The sequence below is a fragment of the Rousettus aegyptiacus genome, unplaced genomic scaffold (genome assembly GCF_014176215.1).
Source record: "Rousettus aegyptiacus isolate mRouAeg1 unplaced genomic scaffold, mRouAeg1.p scaffold_m13_p_14, whole genome shotgun sequence".
Lineage (NCBI taxonomy): Eukaryota > Metazoa > Chordata > Mammalia > Chiroptera > Pteropodidae > Rousettus > Rousettus aegyptiacus.
In genome coordinates this window covers 7,895,854-7,911,463 of record NW_023416289.1, presented here as the reverse complement: position 1 = coordinate 7,911,463, position 15,610 = coordinate 7,895,854, and the positions used below count along the sequence as shown (strand labels likewise).

Genomic DNA, 15,610 nt, shown 5'->3' with positions numbered 1-15,610 from the left:
CTTCGGGTCAGCCAGACCTGGAGCCAATCGTGACTCTAGCACTTATGAGGGGCATCGCCTTGGGCAAGTGACTTAACCTCTTTGAGCCTCAGCTTCCCCATCTGTAAAATGGGGTGCTAATAGCCACCACACCACATCAGTCACTGGGGGAGTTAAGAAAACTAAGGACTTTTACAGTGGCCGGCACGCCACTAGTGGAAGCCACTAGTGTGTGTTGCAGAGCCTTGGTACGTGCCTGGCCCCGTGGTGGGGTGGGGGGCACAAAGGCAAACCCAGACGCCAAAGTCCTTGCCCCAAGGAGCCCCAGCTCAGGAGGAGAGAGAAAACGCAAGTTCTACCAGAAACTCTAAGGCCGTAGGCCTCGGGGAGGGAGAGAGGCCTCCGTTCTCGTCTGGGAACCAAGGAAGGCCGGAATGAGAGGGAGGCTGTTTCAGTCAGAAGACGGGCGGGGTTTCGCTTCATTTCCTTTATATTGTCGTGTCGAACATTTTTAAACAATAAGGAAGAAGGAATGGTACAAAGAACTTTCATATCTCTGCCACCTAAATTCAGTGATTAGCATTTTTCCATATTTGTTTTATCTTTTTTTTTTTTTTTCCGCCAAGCCATTTCAAAGTAAAGTATGGATGCCTACTACTTTGCCCCAAAATACACTGGCATGCATCTCACAGCATAAAGACATTATCTTACATAGATATAATACCATTATGCCACCTGACAAAATTAACGATAATTTCTGTATGTCATGTAAATAGTCACTTAACATTCAAATTTCTCTAATTGTCCCCAAATCGTATTTCATGGTTTCTTTTTCCTTCCTCTTTTCTTCTTTTTTTTTCCTCCTCCCTCCCTCCCTCGACCCCTTCTTCCCTTCCTTCTTTCTTTCTTTCATTTTTTGAACCAGGATCCAATCTAGTTTCATGTATTGTGGATGGTTATTTCATTTCTTTTTAGTCTTCAACAGATGCCCCCCAACCCCGTACATTTTTCACGACGTTGACTTTTTGAAAAGTCAAGACCATTGTCTTAAACACTGTTTTCATTCTTGATTTATTTAATTACATCCCTGTGATGTTATCTAATTTCTTCCCACATTCTAAGCATTTCCTGTAAACTGGAAGTTACATCTACAGGCTCAATTATATCCCGGACACACATAATTGGCAAGAATCCATTATGAGTAATACTTCACACCACAACAGGTTGTTTCAGTTTTTTTAAATTTTCCATTAGAATTCACATTCAATAGTATGATATTAGTTTCAGGTGTACAGCAGTGTAGTGGTTAGACATTCATGTAATTTACAAAGTGATTTCCCCCTCCCCCCCATTAGGTCGGTACCCACCTGGCATGATACATATTTATTACAGTATTATTGACTATATTCCCTATGCTGTACTTCACATCTCTGTGACTATTTTGTAACTACTAATGCGTATTTCCCTCCACTTTTTTCATGCAGCCCCCCCAAACCTCCTCCCATCTGGCAATCATCAGTTTGTTCTCTGTATCTGAGTCTGTTTCTGTTTTGTTTGTTCGTTTATTTTATTCTTTAGATTCCACATATGAGTGAGATCACGTGGTATTTGTCTTGCTCTGTCTGATTTACTTCACTTAGCATAATACCCTCTAGGTCCATCCAAGTTGTCACAGTCGTTCACTCTTCTTGAAGGATTGATGGACCACTTTTTTTTTTTTTCTTTGCTGGAGATGTGTTAACCCCTTGTGATTCACCTGTAGTCCACAATATGCAGACGGGGTGGGATTTTGATGGACTGTCCAGGCACAGGGGAAAATCTAACCCAGGTGGAAAGTACTGGGTCTAGGCAGGGGATGGGGAATGGTCTGATGCCATTGGCTTTGAGGAAAACGTGGGCAGAGAGCCTGCAGGTGGACACTGGGAAGCTGGAGTGAGGGATGAGGATGCCGTTCAGGGCCAAAGGAGGACTGGGGAGGTTCTGAGCCGAGGAGCAGAGACGCGATCAGAAAGTGCAGGAGCACTGGGCAGTAGGAAAGAGGGTTTCCTCGGGAGTCAGTGGGGTGGGAGTACCACTGCCCGCATCTTCCTGGGTGCCCTCAAGGGCAGGCAGCCTGTGCCGCTCTTGTGGAACATGAGGGGTTTCCCCTGGCTCTGGAAGCAGAACAGAAACAGCTGTGGGGATCAGGGCGGGGAGCCCGGGGCACTCCAGTGGGGTCCCAGGACAACAAGAGGGAAGAGATAGCTAATGAGGTGGCCATCTCCAAGGACCCTGGGGGACAGCCTTGCCAGCTTTTCCCTGCCCCACTCAACTCTGCCCAGTTTACATTTCTAGCCAATAAGGGGGGGGGGCTGTCCACGTGCACTTGGCATTTCCTCTGTCTGTGCGCTTACCCGCCCACAACCCTCTTTATATTATATACATAACATAAAATCTACCATTTTAACCATTTTGAAGATTACAGTTCAGTGGCATTAGGCACACTCACGTTGTTGTCCAAAACTTCTTCATTTTGCAAAACTGAAACTCTGGACCCATTATAGAACGCCCATTCCTTCCTCCCCCGACCCCTGGAAATCACCTTTCTGCTTTCTGTCTCTATGAGTCTGACAGCTCTAAGAGTCATACGGTATTTATCCTTTGTGACTGGCTCATTTCACTTATCATGACATCTTTGGGGTTCATCCATGTTGGAGCAGGTGTCAGAACCTCCTTCCTTTTTACGATTGATACTGTTCCATTGTATGGATGGGACACATTTTGCGTATTTGTTCATCCATTGATGGACGCTTGTGTTGTTTCCTCCTTTTGGCTATTATAGAGAATCCTGCAATGAAGAACCATATACAAATATCTGTTTGAGTCCCTGCTTTCAAATCTTTTGTGTATGTACCCAGAAGTGACATTACTGGACCATATGTCAAGTCTGTTTAATTTTTTCAGGACCCGCCATGCTGTCTTCCACAATGACTGAACCATTTTACATCCCCGCCACCAAATTACAAGGGTTTCAATTTCTCCACACCCTCCCCAACCTTGATTTTGTTTTTTTGGTTTTTTTTTTTTCAATGAGTGTGAAGTGGTACCATGGTTTTATTTGTAGTTCCCTAATGATTTGTGATATCGAGCATCTTTTCATGTGTTTATCGACCATTCGAGTATCTTCTTTGAGGAAAAATCTATTCAAGTCCTTGTCCATTTTGTTATCGGGCTATCTGAACCTTCTTATCTCATTGGAGTCTCACAACCACGTGCGCTGAAGTCTACTTTCATGCCCCTGTTCACAGAGGTAGGAACTAGTATTGGAGGGACAAAGCAACTTGCTCCAGAAACCCAGGCAGTGAGAGTCCCTCCATCTTGTCTGAATCCATGCCATGTGCCCTTCCTGATGCTTCTCCCTGGCCCCCGGACAAGTGCTCTGGGTGGCTGGAGCTACCACCCTGGAAATCCCGCTGTGAGAGCCAGATGTGCAGGGGAGCCAAGGATGTTTGTGTCACATGTCCAGGTGTTTACACTGAGGAAATCATGAGGAAAACCCTGAAGGAGGAAGGGTCCTTTTTTGCTGTTGTTTTGCAGAAGGAGCCGTGTCCCAGAACTCCAGGAAAATGAGCCCATCTGAGGGCCCAGGGGAGCTCAGCGCCGGATGAATTCGGTCATCCCCAAACCCGACTCCCTTTTTTTCCTCCTGGACACACAGCTTGGCTGTACTTTCCAGCATCCCTTGCCATCAGGGCGGCCATGTGACTGAGCTCTGCCAATGGCATGTGGGCAGAAATGCTAAGCCCCACTTCCGGTCCGGCTCAAAAAGCCCTCCCACAAGCCTTTGTTTTTCTTCCTCATCTGCTGGACAATGGAGTGGAGTCCAGGCTCTAAAGGAGAAGGAAGGGGCCCAGGGCTCTGAATAACCGTGTGGAAGGTATCCTGCAGACCAGGAATGCCTGATCAGATTTCATGTGAGAAGAAAAAAACTCCTGTGGAATCGAGCCACCGAGATTTTGGAAAATAGCAGGAAGTAGACTTCCTGGCTAATATACTCTCCTCTCCCTTGGTGTCTACACTTGAAGAGGGAAGGTTGAAGTTGAGTTATTGAATGATTGATGACTGACTAACTGACTGACTGAATATCTGCTTAAAGCTCTAGACATGGGGACTGAATAGATGATTTCATCAGACCCTCCTGACTGATGGTCCCAGAGTGGGCCAGGCCTGGTGGACAAATGTTTGGGCTTCCCCGTTGGCACCTACATTGGAGCTACACACTAGGTCCTCATGTCTAGTCCTGGCTCCCCACCCCTTCACAGGGCGACCTTGGGCAAAGTGACTCACATGTCCATGTCAGGGGCTTCCTCACTGGGAGAGAGGGGCTGTAGTGTCCCCTGCCTTACCCCAGTGGGACAGCAAATGGCAAGGAACGAAGCAAACACTGTTGCAGAAAATTTATTTTCTAGAAGGCCTGAGAAGCAAGGACGAGACAGGAGAGGGAGGAGATCCCGGGACATTCGAGGGCTCTGTCTGTGGGCAGCAGGCAGGTGAACACTTCCGGTGTCCCTGGAGGGTGGACGACCCTGGGCTCAAGACACTGAGTTTATGTCCAGCAAAGTCATTCCCCATGCCTTGGTCGTGGGCCAACCCTCCACTGAGCTGCACCAGGCTCCCTCGGAAAGGAAAGAGCTTGTTTCCTTTACCCGGAGAATCTATTGTCACTAAGGAGGGGCAGATAAGTCCCAAATCCCAATTCTTAGCCTGGCTCCAGCCACCTGAGAACACTACCCACCCAAGGCTCTTTCACCTAACGGTCCACACACTCCCAGGGCCGGAGAAGAGCCATCTTGTCCCACTCCCGCACAGCTCCTAAAATTCTTCCATTCATCCATCTGGCCTCTTAAGCATTTGCCGATGGCATGTGGGCAGAAATGATAACTAGAGGTTCTACAGCCAAGCCGAGGGTAGTCATTCACACCATAGCGTGAATCTAGTTATCAGCTATTTGGGGAAGAGGGAAGGGAAAGTGGGGGACTCTGGAGATGTCGGGTGTTGGAGGTTAGATGAGTAGTAAAACCAAAGGGAAGCGAGAAGGGTAAAGAGACCTAACATGTAGGTAAAATGGGGAAGAATGGTGAACCTGGGCAAATTTGAGGCTCACAATTTGAGGCAAAACTGACCCAGCTGGTTTCTCCCTCGATGACCCGAGTGTCTGTGTTGATGTGCGAGGGCCCTTAGGAGGTGGGGGAGGAGCACTACTTTTATGGATTCTGTCTGCAGCCACTCGCCGAGCCTTGACCCTCAGCTCTGCGTTGGGGGCCAGAAGACAAAAGTAACTCAGGGTACAGACCTTGGTCCTGCCAGTGAGGTTGGAGGACAAGCCCCCCCCCCCCCCCCAGTCCCGAGAACTCTGAGCAGATTGTGATCAGAGCTGTTAAGAGGAGGCAGAAGGCTAGGGGAAGTCTAAAAAACGAAACGCAATTACTGGCTGCTTACACTGAGCAATGGCGTGGAGGGCTGGTGGCATTGGGCATACGCAGGCGACGGGGAGACATTCTGGGTGTCAGGAGCAGCCCGGGCAAAGACCCAGAAATGGAAATATAGGGCATGGTTCAGGAGAACAGGGAGCTGGAGTCCAACATGCAAGAAGGAAAATGAGGCAGGGCTGGAGATGGGGCTGGGACCCGGATCTGGAGGGCAGGGGTTCCAGGCTCAGGAGCTGAGACCTCGGCCTCGGCCAGTGGAGAATCATGGGAGGGTTTTGAGCAGGGGAGTGACTAACCAGGATTGTGGGCCCTCTGGGTGCAATGGGGCAGAGGACGGGTTGGAGGGACAAGAGGGGTGTTGAGAGTGACAGTGTGGAGGGGGTGACAGGGTGGGGGCTCAGGGACTGCAGGCTTGCGTTGGGGAGCAGCTGCATGGCAGAGAGGTAAGTCTTCGTGAGCCTTCCTGGAGGAGCCAAGGCCGCAGTCATCAGGGCAGGATGCTTCCTCACTTGTCCAGCTTCTGGAGAATCTTCTTCACCCAGGGCATTTTGGGGTCAGCGCAGATCTCCCGGCCTCTCCCGGTTAGCAAGCTGGAAGGAGAAGACGTCAGGCAGACAATGAGGAAGCATTAGCATGTAGCCAGAATGTCACATCCCACCCAGGGAGCTTGGCATTTATGAGTCACCTACTGTATGCAGAGATGCCTGCTATGTAGAGTGGCTTGGCATTTATGAGCCGCCTGCTCTATGCAAACACATTTCTTAAGGGAGAAAGGGCGAGATGAGGGGCAGGGCTTCCACGGCCCTCAGCCACTCAGCCCAGGCCTTGAGTGCCAGGTCAGGCCAATGAATAGAATGCCCCAGAGTTCCATAATTATTGCCGGCACTGCCTTGGGAGAGACAGTATGGGGTGGTGGCCAAAACTATGAACTTCAGAGTCAGCTTATCCGGGTTCAAATCCTAGCTATGCCATTTGTTAGCAAGTTCTTAACTTCTCTGAGCCCCAGTTCTGTAAAATGGGGACGATGATCGTGGTCCAACTTCATAGGATTTTGATGCTGTTTGATGAGTTAATATAAACTGAAGTGCTCAGAACAGTGCCCAGAAGATATTAGGTGCTATAGAGTCGTGCAAGGAGCTGGCCTGATCTCTTAACATTAATTTTCTTAGTAAGTCCTTATGTCCTATTATTCTATCCATTTTATAGCTGAGGAAAGTGAGGCCCAAAGAGGTAAAGCAACTTGCCGGAATGCCAGAGCTGGTAAGATCTGACTCTCCGTGCTCAGTGTGAACTGGGCTATTAGGGGCCAGTGTCTTTGGAGAGTGCCCCCATCCAGGCCTCTCTGAGAGGTCTGAAGCACAGAGAGGTGGGCCCTGGCCCAAGCTCACACAGCAGTTGTGGATTAAGGCTCCCACTCTTGCCCAAGCTGCTGCAGACACCAGGCCAGGCCCTTGGGGCCCTCTGTCCCAGCCATTGTTGGCAGGACATCCCACAGTCCCAGACTCCCTTCCTGGCTCTCAAGAGCCTGTCCTTGGGGCCCCGGAGCTCCTGGTTCCCCTTACTTCCCAGACCTGCCTCCACCCCACAGATGGCCCATGACAGAAAGAAAAAAGAGAGCAGCAGTGTTGATCTTGGCTGCATGGGCAGCCTGCCCTGCCTGACCCTGTGTGATGCTGGGCAAGACTCAGGCCCTCTCCAAGCCCCAATCTCCCCATTTGTCAAGCTGCATTCTTTCTAGAGTCCCTTCTGGCTCAAAACCCGATAATCATACTGTGCTGCCTTTTATCGAGCACCTATTATATGCCAGGCATCGAGCATTATACCTTCCACTTACTGTGCCCAGTGATACTCAAGAGGCCCCATAACCGCTCTGTGTAATTTCTCCACCTGTAAAAAGTGGACCGTAACAGCGCCAACGACGTAGGGCTGTTCCAAGGATCGAATGAGTTCATATTCATAAAGAGTCGCTTTGGCAGCACATATACTAAAATTGGAACTTTGAAGTGTTTATAACAGTACCTAGCACTAGCAAGCACTGTCTTCATGTTTGCTAAATAAAATTAAATCACCAGCTATTAGGGAAATGCAAATTCAAACCACAATGAGATGACGCCTCGCACCTGTAAAAATGGCTATTATTGTAAGACAAGTAACAACAAGTATTGGAGAGGTTGCGGGGCCAGGGGAAAAATCCTCATGCACTGCTGGTGGGAATGCAAATTGGTACAACCACTGTGGGAAACAGTAAGGAGAGTTCTCGAAAAATTAAGAATAGAATTACCATTTGACCCAGTAATACCCTCCTCTGGGTATCTACTCCAAAAACTTGAAAACACTTATCTGTAAAGATATATGCACCCCAAATCTCACTGCTGCATTCACGGCGGCCAAGGCATGGAAACTACGAGTGCCCTTTGATAGAGATACTCGAAGAACGTCCCTGTCTGGAACGGCTGCCTCGGGGGAGGTCAAGACGTTTCCGATGGAGCATCCTTGCTGACTTAGCGGCGTACTGCCTGGACCCTGGACCCCGTCTCTGTGGCTCTGTACTGCCTACACTGCCACGTGTGTGGGAGGCACCCTGTTCCTTCAGCTCTGCATCTTCAGGACCTGGCACGCTACCCGGCCCACGGTAGACACCCGATAACATTTCTTGAACGCTCACATGACTTGCTTCTCGGTACATCCAAGCCTATTCCGGCCAAATGCTCCCACTGGGATCCGGAAGCCCAGCGGCATTCCTTCCACCCCTGGGTTCCCTGACCCATCCGCACCTGGGTCCTTCTGGGCCACACCCATCAGGCTCTCCCAGGGTCCGACTTACACTATGCCAGGCCTCCGGCAAGATTCCGAAGTCCAGTAGTAATCTTTCACCACACGCAGGGGCAGGGGGTAACGGATGTAATCCCGGCAACAGATGCTGTCCTCCACATTGGCTCCGTAGGGGCCTGCGGGAGAGGAGTGCTCGGAGGAGTCGCAGGCGAGGCACGGAGTCTCCCTCGGCCCCAACCTCTGACTCCACTTTTCTGTCTTCACGTGGACGGTTGGTATCCAGAGGAGTTGGGGTCCTCAAAGTCCCCACTCTTGGAGCCCCTGAGAAGCCACTGAGGACCCAATGTCTATACTCTGAGTCACTCAGCTCAAAGGACAGGGATTCAGAATGGACTGAGCACCTACGATGCCCTCAATCTCCAGTTGGAACCCAAAGGCTCTGGACGCAAAGGAGCCTTAGAACCTCATCCTTCGAGGTGAGGTCCATGGACCAGCATCATCAGCATCACAAATGCTCAGCGCCTGGCCCCAGCACTGCTGGAACAGATGGGCATCTTGATGAGATCCCCAGGAGTCTGCTTCAACTCACATCCGCTTTCACCCCCTTAGGGGAGCAAATGGCGAGGCCGAGGTGCAGAAAGGGGAAGGACTTGGCCAGTCACATGGTGCGACTCTGGAGAGTCAGGACAAAGGCTCAAGCAGAGTCCAGTCGCCCAGACCTGGGTTCAAGTTCCATTCTGCCCTAAGTTGCTGGGCCACAGTAGGCAAGTCATTTAACATCTCGGAGGCCCAATTTCCTCCTCTGACCAAGGGAATAATAATAATATCTACTCTATGGGAACTTCGATGAAAGGAAAGTGCTCAGAAACCTCAATAACTGAGAAACTATTGGTCCTGGCAGCCCTACCCCCAGTCCAATGCTCCGTCCCGTACCCGACGCAGAGCAGGAGACTTTACGTAGGGGCAGAGAGGAAAAGTTAGGACCCCAGTGTTAAGCGAAAGCTGGGTAGTGGGAGGCAGGACCCCCTTTCCAAGGAAATACCCTTCACCCTAGGTCCAGCCTCCCCCCACCACGAAGGGCCCTATGTTCCAGTTCCCCCAAACAGAGGAGCCTGGGCCATGCCCAGCACGACCCCGACCCCGCCGAGACAGATGCTAGGCTCCAGGCCTTCAAGACGACTCATTGAACAGATGCGTAAACTGAGGCCCAGCGAAGCAATGAGACCAGCTCAAGAGCCAGCAGCAGACTGGGGGATCTACTCTCAGTCCGTCTAGTATGTTCCTCCTAGTATTTGAGGAAGACAGCCCAGGGTCTGAGCCTGGCTTCTGCAGGGAGCCCTCCCTCTTCCCAGCTCACCTGCCTCAGTGGTTTGAAGAGCCACAGCAAGGAGGAGGAGGGCAGCCAGGAGCGGCACCTGCAGGCTGGCCATGCTGCCGTCCTTTGTGCTCCAGCCCAGGTACCTACACTCACTGGAAAACAAGGTCTGATATTTAAGTGTTCGATAACACCCACAAGCCTCGGACGCTCTTAGTCACCGGTGAGCCCAGAATCTCTGGCATTCACATTGTGAAAGAAGAACTTCCTCCTAATTGGAGGAAATTCTATGTGGTGATGAAAAGGGGACCCCCGCGCTCCTCCCTTCTGGGTCTCAGAAGACTTGCAAAATCCCCTGCGAGCTGGGCCTCTTGGCGGCCTGCGCGCTCCAGAGTCCAGGTGCGTGTGGCTGCGGCCACACCGCCGTCCTTACGTCCTTACGTCCTTATGTCTCTGGAAATGAGGAAGGTGACTTCACAGCCCGACCTTTTTGCCTTTAGTGTTTGTTTGTAAACCAAGTGAGAATGTGGACAGGCACTAAACAGCCCCAAAACCCCCACCCAAAACTGAAGCCCATCTAGTACCCTCGGAGGTCATTACCGAGCTCTTCGAGGGGAGAAGTATGAATCCGCTGGGGTGGCCTCTCTGCCCCGTCGCCAGCCTCGCCTAGGGCTTCTCACGGACCCCGGCTTGGGCCAGCTCATGGGCCGCTCGGCGGCTGCAGAGGCCTCCGCTCACATTCCCACCTCGCTTATTCTTCCTTCCCAGCTGCTTCCTCACCCAGCGCCTTCTCCACCTATCGCCATGTCCCACTGAAAGCGACTTCCTAAACCTCTCTCAGATCTGACCTCTCGTCTCCACCAGCCCTGCACCTGCCCAGTCCAGGCCACCTCCGCCTCAGGCCCGGACGCTGGCCCCTCAGCCCCGGACGCTGGCCCCTCGGTCCCGGACGCTGGCCCCTCGGTCCCTTCTCTATCTGGCAGGGAACGGAGTGAGTAGCAGTGATTCAGAGCTGCACATGTCTCTCTCCTGTGGTGGCCCCGTGGTCTGAGGGCAGAGTCCAGGGTGCTGATCGCGGCCGGCAAGATCTCCTTTCCAGACACGTCCCCTGCCTCGCTGGTCTCCGGCCATACTCCTCACAGTTCCTCGTAACGGCCTGTGGCCTGTCCCAGGCGTCGATGCCCTTTCCACTTCTCTACCGCACAAACTCCTACTCATGCATCAAGAGCCATTTGAAATGTCAGCTAGGTAGGCATACCCCTCAGGATTTCGAAATTCTCTGGGGTGGCCTACAATGTGGACATGAGTAAACCATGTCAGGGGTTCCCTTTCTCAGGACCCTCCTCAAAAGCCACCCCCAAGCTCTGGGAAGACAGGAGTCTCTTTTTATTCATCTTGGAATTTCCAGTGTCTGCCAAGAGTGGGGCACATGGTGGGTGCTCAGAACACATCTAAGGAAGAGAAAAACAAAGCTCAGAGAAAGAGGTGACTTGCCTAAGGTCTCACGGCCAGGGCGTGGCTGAGCCAGGCCTGGAACTCAGGATTCAACGCTCCATTTGTAAAGAAACCCATCCATCGTTTATTAGTCATCCAACAAATAGTTACGGAACCCTTTAGTTGGCATAATAATGGTCCCCGCAAAATGTTTATGTTTTAATTCTTGACACCTGTGAATACGTAACCTTACATTTAAAAAGTACTTCGCAGACTCCGTCTTTAAGTTAAATTAAAAAACAGGGAGTTCTCTGGCTTATCTGGATGGGCGCAATGTTATCACAGGGTCATTCTAAGAGGAGAGCTGTGGGTCAGGCTCAGACAAAAGATGGGGTGACAGAAGGAGAAGTCCAAGTGGTGAGAGACCGTGATCCCAGGAGTGCAGGCAGCCTCTAGAAGCTGGAAAAGACAGGACGCGGATTCTTCCCTAAAGCTCCCAGAAGGAGCACAGGCGCCCGACACCTCGATCTTAGCTCACTGAGACTGATTTAGGACTTCTGACTTCCTGAACTGTAAGGTAAGACATTTGTGTTGTTTTTAAGGCACTAAGTTTGTGGTCATTTGTTACAGAAGCAAGAGGAAGCTAATACAAGCACCTGCCCTTGTGCCAGCTGCACTGCCAGGATCTGGGGACACAGCAGTGAACAGGTCCCTACTCTCATGGAGTTAACCCTGGAGAAAGACCATAAACAGGCCAACAAATACCAAACATGGTCATGTCAGGTTATGATGAGTGCCACGAAGAGAACGAGTCAGAGGAAAACAGACGGTGACTACAGGGAAGTGGTTGTGGGTAGCCCGGAAAGCCTCCACGAGAGGGTGATGTTAACGCTGGCATCCGGAAGACACGAAGGAGTCTGCCAGGGAGGACAGGGCATGTGCGAAGGCCCTGCCAGGGTGAGAGGGTGAAGCAGCTGGGGCAGAAGAGGCGAAGGAGCAGCGGGCAGCCCCGTGGGAGAGAGGGGCAGGTGAGCAGGCAGGATGTGCAAGGCCTGCTCGGCCGCGATTCCTGTGAGCCTCCCGATGGGTATGCCCCAGAAGTGCCCGGCGTCACCTGGGAAGGCCTCTTGTCAAAGGCATTACCCGAAGCCAGTAACAGCAGGACAAGCGCTCTATGAGCCACTTCCATGAGGTTCCTAGAGTGGTCAAACCTATAGATACAGAGAGCAGAATGGCGGTTGCCAGGAGCTGGGGAGGAGATGCAAAGGGGAGTTATTATTTAATGGGCACAGAGTTTCAGTTTGGGGAAAGAAAAACGTTCTGGAGACGGATGGTGGTGATGGTTGCGCAGCAGTGTTAATAATGCATTTAATGCCACTGAACTGTCACGTAAAAAATGGTTCACGTGGTAAATTTTATGTAATGTACATGTTACCGATAAAAAAAATGAAGAGCATATGAAAAGATGCTCCATGTCACATGTCGTGAGGGAAATGCGAATCGAGTAACAGTGAGATAACTACATTTTTATTAGAACGGCTGAGGTTGGAACGCCGACGACAGCAAACCCCGGAGCGGATGTGGAGCCACGGGAACTCTCCTCCATCGCTGGGGAGGATGCACAACGGTACAGCCACGTTGGAACGCAGTGTGGCAGTACCTTACAAAATTAAACCTACCCTCACCATACAATTGATCCTATTGTTTAGTGTTTACCCAGGGGAGGTGAAAACTCAGGTCTACACAGAACCCTACATGACAGCAGTTTTATTCGGAATTGTCAAAAACTTAGAAGCACCCGAGATAAACTTCGGTAAGTAAACAGAAAAGCAAAGTGTGGGGCGTGCAGACAATGGGATATTGTTATTATTCAGTGCTAAAAAGAAAAGAACTATCAAGCCACGAAAGACATAAGCGCATATTACTCGGCGCAAGAAGCCGATCTGAAAAGGCTTTATAAGGTACGATTCCAACTATATGACGCTCAGGAAAAGGCGAAGCCATGGAGACATAACCAAGTCGAGCGGGAAGGAAGAAGGAACAGAGCGCAGAGGATTCTTACAGCAGTGAAAACAGTAGGTATGATACCACCATGGTGGATACATGTCGTTACGTTTTTATCCAAACGCACAGAATGTACAGCACCGGGAGTGAACCCTAATGAAACTATGGGCTGGAGAGATTACGATGTGTCATGCAGATTCACTGATTATAACAAACGCACCCCTCTGGCCTATGATGTTAGGAATGGAAGGTGCTATAAACGGGGTGGGGGCGGGGACAAGGAATATACAGGAAATCTCTGACGCTTCTGCTCAATTTTGCCATGAACCTAAAACTGCTCTTAAAAAAAAAAAAAGGCATTACCCACAGAAGAAACCATAGGAACTAAACTCAAGGACCGTGGACTTAAAGAGGATTTTATGAATTTGACCTCAAAGGCAAGGGAAGTAAAAGCTAAAATAAATGAATGGGACTGCATCAAACTAAAAAGCTTCTGCTCAGTAAAAGAAATTGTCAACAAGGCAAAGAGAGAGCCATCTGAATGGGAAAATATATTTGCAAGCAACGTCTCTGATAAGGGCCCAATACCAAAATATACAAAGAACTTATGCAACTAAATAACAACAAGAACAAAACAAATGATCCAATCAAAAAAAGGATCTGAACAGACACTTCTCCCTAGAGGACATACAAATGGCCAACAAATATTTGAACAGATGCTCAACATCGCTAGCTATTAGGGAAATGCAAATCAAAACCACAATGAGATACCATCTCGCGCCTGTTAGAATAGCTATAATCAACAGGACAACTAATAACAAATGTTGGAGAGGATGCAGAGAAAAAGGAACCCTTATACTCTGCTGGTGGGACTGCAAATTGGTACCGCCACTATAGAAAACAGTATGGAGGCTCCTTAAAAAACTAAGAATTGATCTACCATATGATCCAGCAATCCCTCTACTGGGTATTTACCCCAAAGACTTGAAAACTCATATCTATAAAGATATCTGCACACCGATGTTCATGGCAGCATTATTCACAGTGGCCAGGACATGGAAGCAACCAAAGTGTCCTACAATAGATGACTGGCTAAAGAAGCTGTGGTACATATATACGATGGACTTATTACTCAGCGATAAGAAGAAATGAAATACTGCCATTTGCAACAACGTGGATGGACCTCATGCTAAGCGAAATAAGCCAGACAGAAAAAGTTGAAAGCCACATGATATAATTTATATGTGGGATATAAACCTAAAAGCAACAAATGACCAGGACAAACTAACAGAGACTCATGGACTATAGACAAGTGGTTACCAGAGGACTATAGAGTAGTGGTTACTAGTGAGGTGGGGGAAGAGGGGGGAGGTAAATGTAAAGGGGGTCAAAGATAAGGGGGTAAGGGGAGGAGAAAGGGGATCAAATATATGGTAGCTGAAGGAAACTGGACGTTGGGTGGTAAACACACAGTAGAATATACAGATGTCGAATGATAATGTACATCTGAAAATTATATAATTGTATTAACTGATGTTACTCCAATAAACTTTAAAAAAAAAGTAAAAAAGAAAATGTTAAAAAAAAAAAAAAAAAGGCATTACCCAGAATCTAATCAAGCCTCTAGCTCTAACTTTTAGTTTATAAGAAATACAGGACTGAGGAAGAAGACGAATGACCCCACAAGAAAACAACCGGACAATTCTAGAAGATGGTACCTTCCAGCCCATCCACAACTATCCCAGGATCAACAAAAGGTCAACTTTGTTTAAAAAAAAAAAAAAAAAGTGGATAGGAACATTTAAGCTTGAAAGAGATTTAAGCCTAAAAGACATAAAAGCCAAATAAGTACAATATATAGACTTTGAATCCTAGTTTTGAATAATAGCTATAAAAGAGCTTTTTGGGACAAATGGGCAAATTTAAATATTAGACGACATTAGGGCTTTATTGTTGGTTTTCCTAGGTGTAATAAAGTCTTTAAGAGTATGTAGGAGACTGTCTTTGTTCTTAAGAGACACACGCTAAAACATTTAAAGATGTAGTTCATGATGACCTGACTTTCAAAGAGTTCATGTTCAGTTGAAGAGACGGGGAATGTGTGTGTGTGTGTGTGTGTGTGTGTGTGTGTGTGTGTATAAAGATGTGTGTATATGTGTATATATGTATGTGTATGTGCATATGTGTGTATGTATTACATATATGTATAGCACACACATGGGTATGGATGTTTGTGTGTAGTACGCCTGTGTGTGCATGTATGTATGTGCATGTACACATGTATGTATGTGCATGTGTGCACACAAATATTCATATCCTAAAGAGAGAAAGGAAGAGAGCAAGCAAACATGGAACAATGTTAACACAGTGGATATGCCGGTGATCCCTAACAACTTTCCTGGAGGTTTAAAGTGTTTCATAATAAAACTTGGGAGAAAATAAGAAATGTCTTTTAAATGTGGAAGTCATCTTGTGAAAACAGGGCCATGTATGGAAGATTATAAGAGAAAAACAGTGAATTGGTCTGCCGGCTCTTCAACTGAACTCGGGGTTTTCTTACGTGGGGCCCTCCAGGGCTGGGGGCCCTCCACAGGTTGGGCTCAGGGGTTCCCCCTTGGAGAACACCTGTGTCTCTGGG

General features: G+C 48.9%; 1 protein-coding gene across 3 annotated transcripts; it reads right to left on the bottom strand.

The window, feature by feature from the left end:
• Positions 1-4,400: 4,400 nt before the first annotated feature.
• CCL22 (C-C motif chemokine ligand 22) lies at positions 4,401-10,483 on the bottom strand. 3 transcript variants are annotated; one of them, XM_016151626.2, is made up of 4 exons: positions 10,425-10,483; positions 9,577-9,689; positions 8,272-8,395; positions 4,401-6,037 (listed from the first exon to the last, which is right to left on the bottom strand). In XM_016151626.2, exons 2-4 carry the CDS (start codon positions 9,647-9,649, stop codon positions 5,953-5,955), a joined length of 282 nt encoding a protein of 93 aa, XP_016007112.1. In that variant the 5' UTR covers positions 9,650-9,689; positions 10,425-10,483; the 3' UTR covers positions 4,401-5,952. The 3 variants fall into 3 exon arrangements, with proteins under 3 accessions (XP_016007112.1, XP_036087059.1, XP_016007102.1); XM_036231166.1 differs by lacking the exon at positions 10,425-10,483 and adding an exon at positions 10,135-10,223; XM_016151616.2 differs by lacking the exon at positions 10,425-10,483 and having other exon boundaries at positions 9,577-9,766.
• Between the last annotated feature and the right edge of the window lie 5,127 nt (positions 10,484-15,610).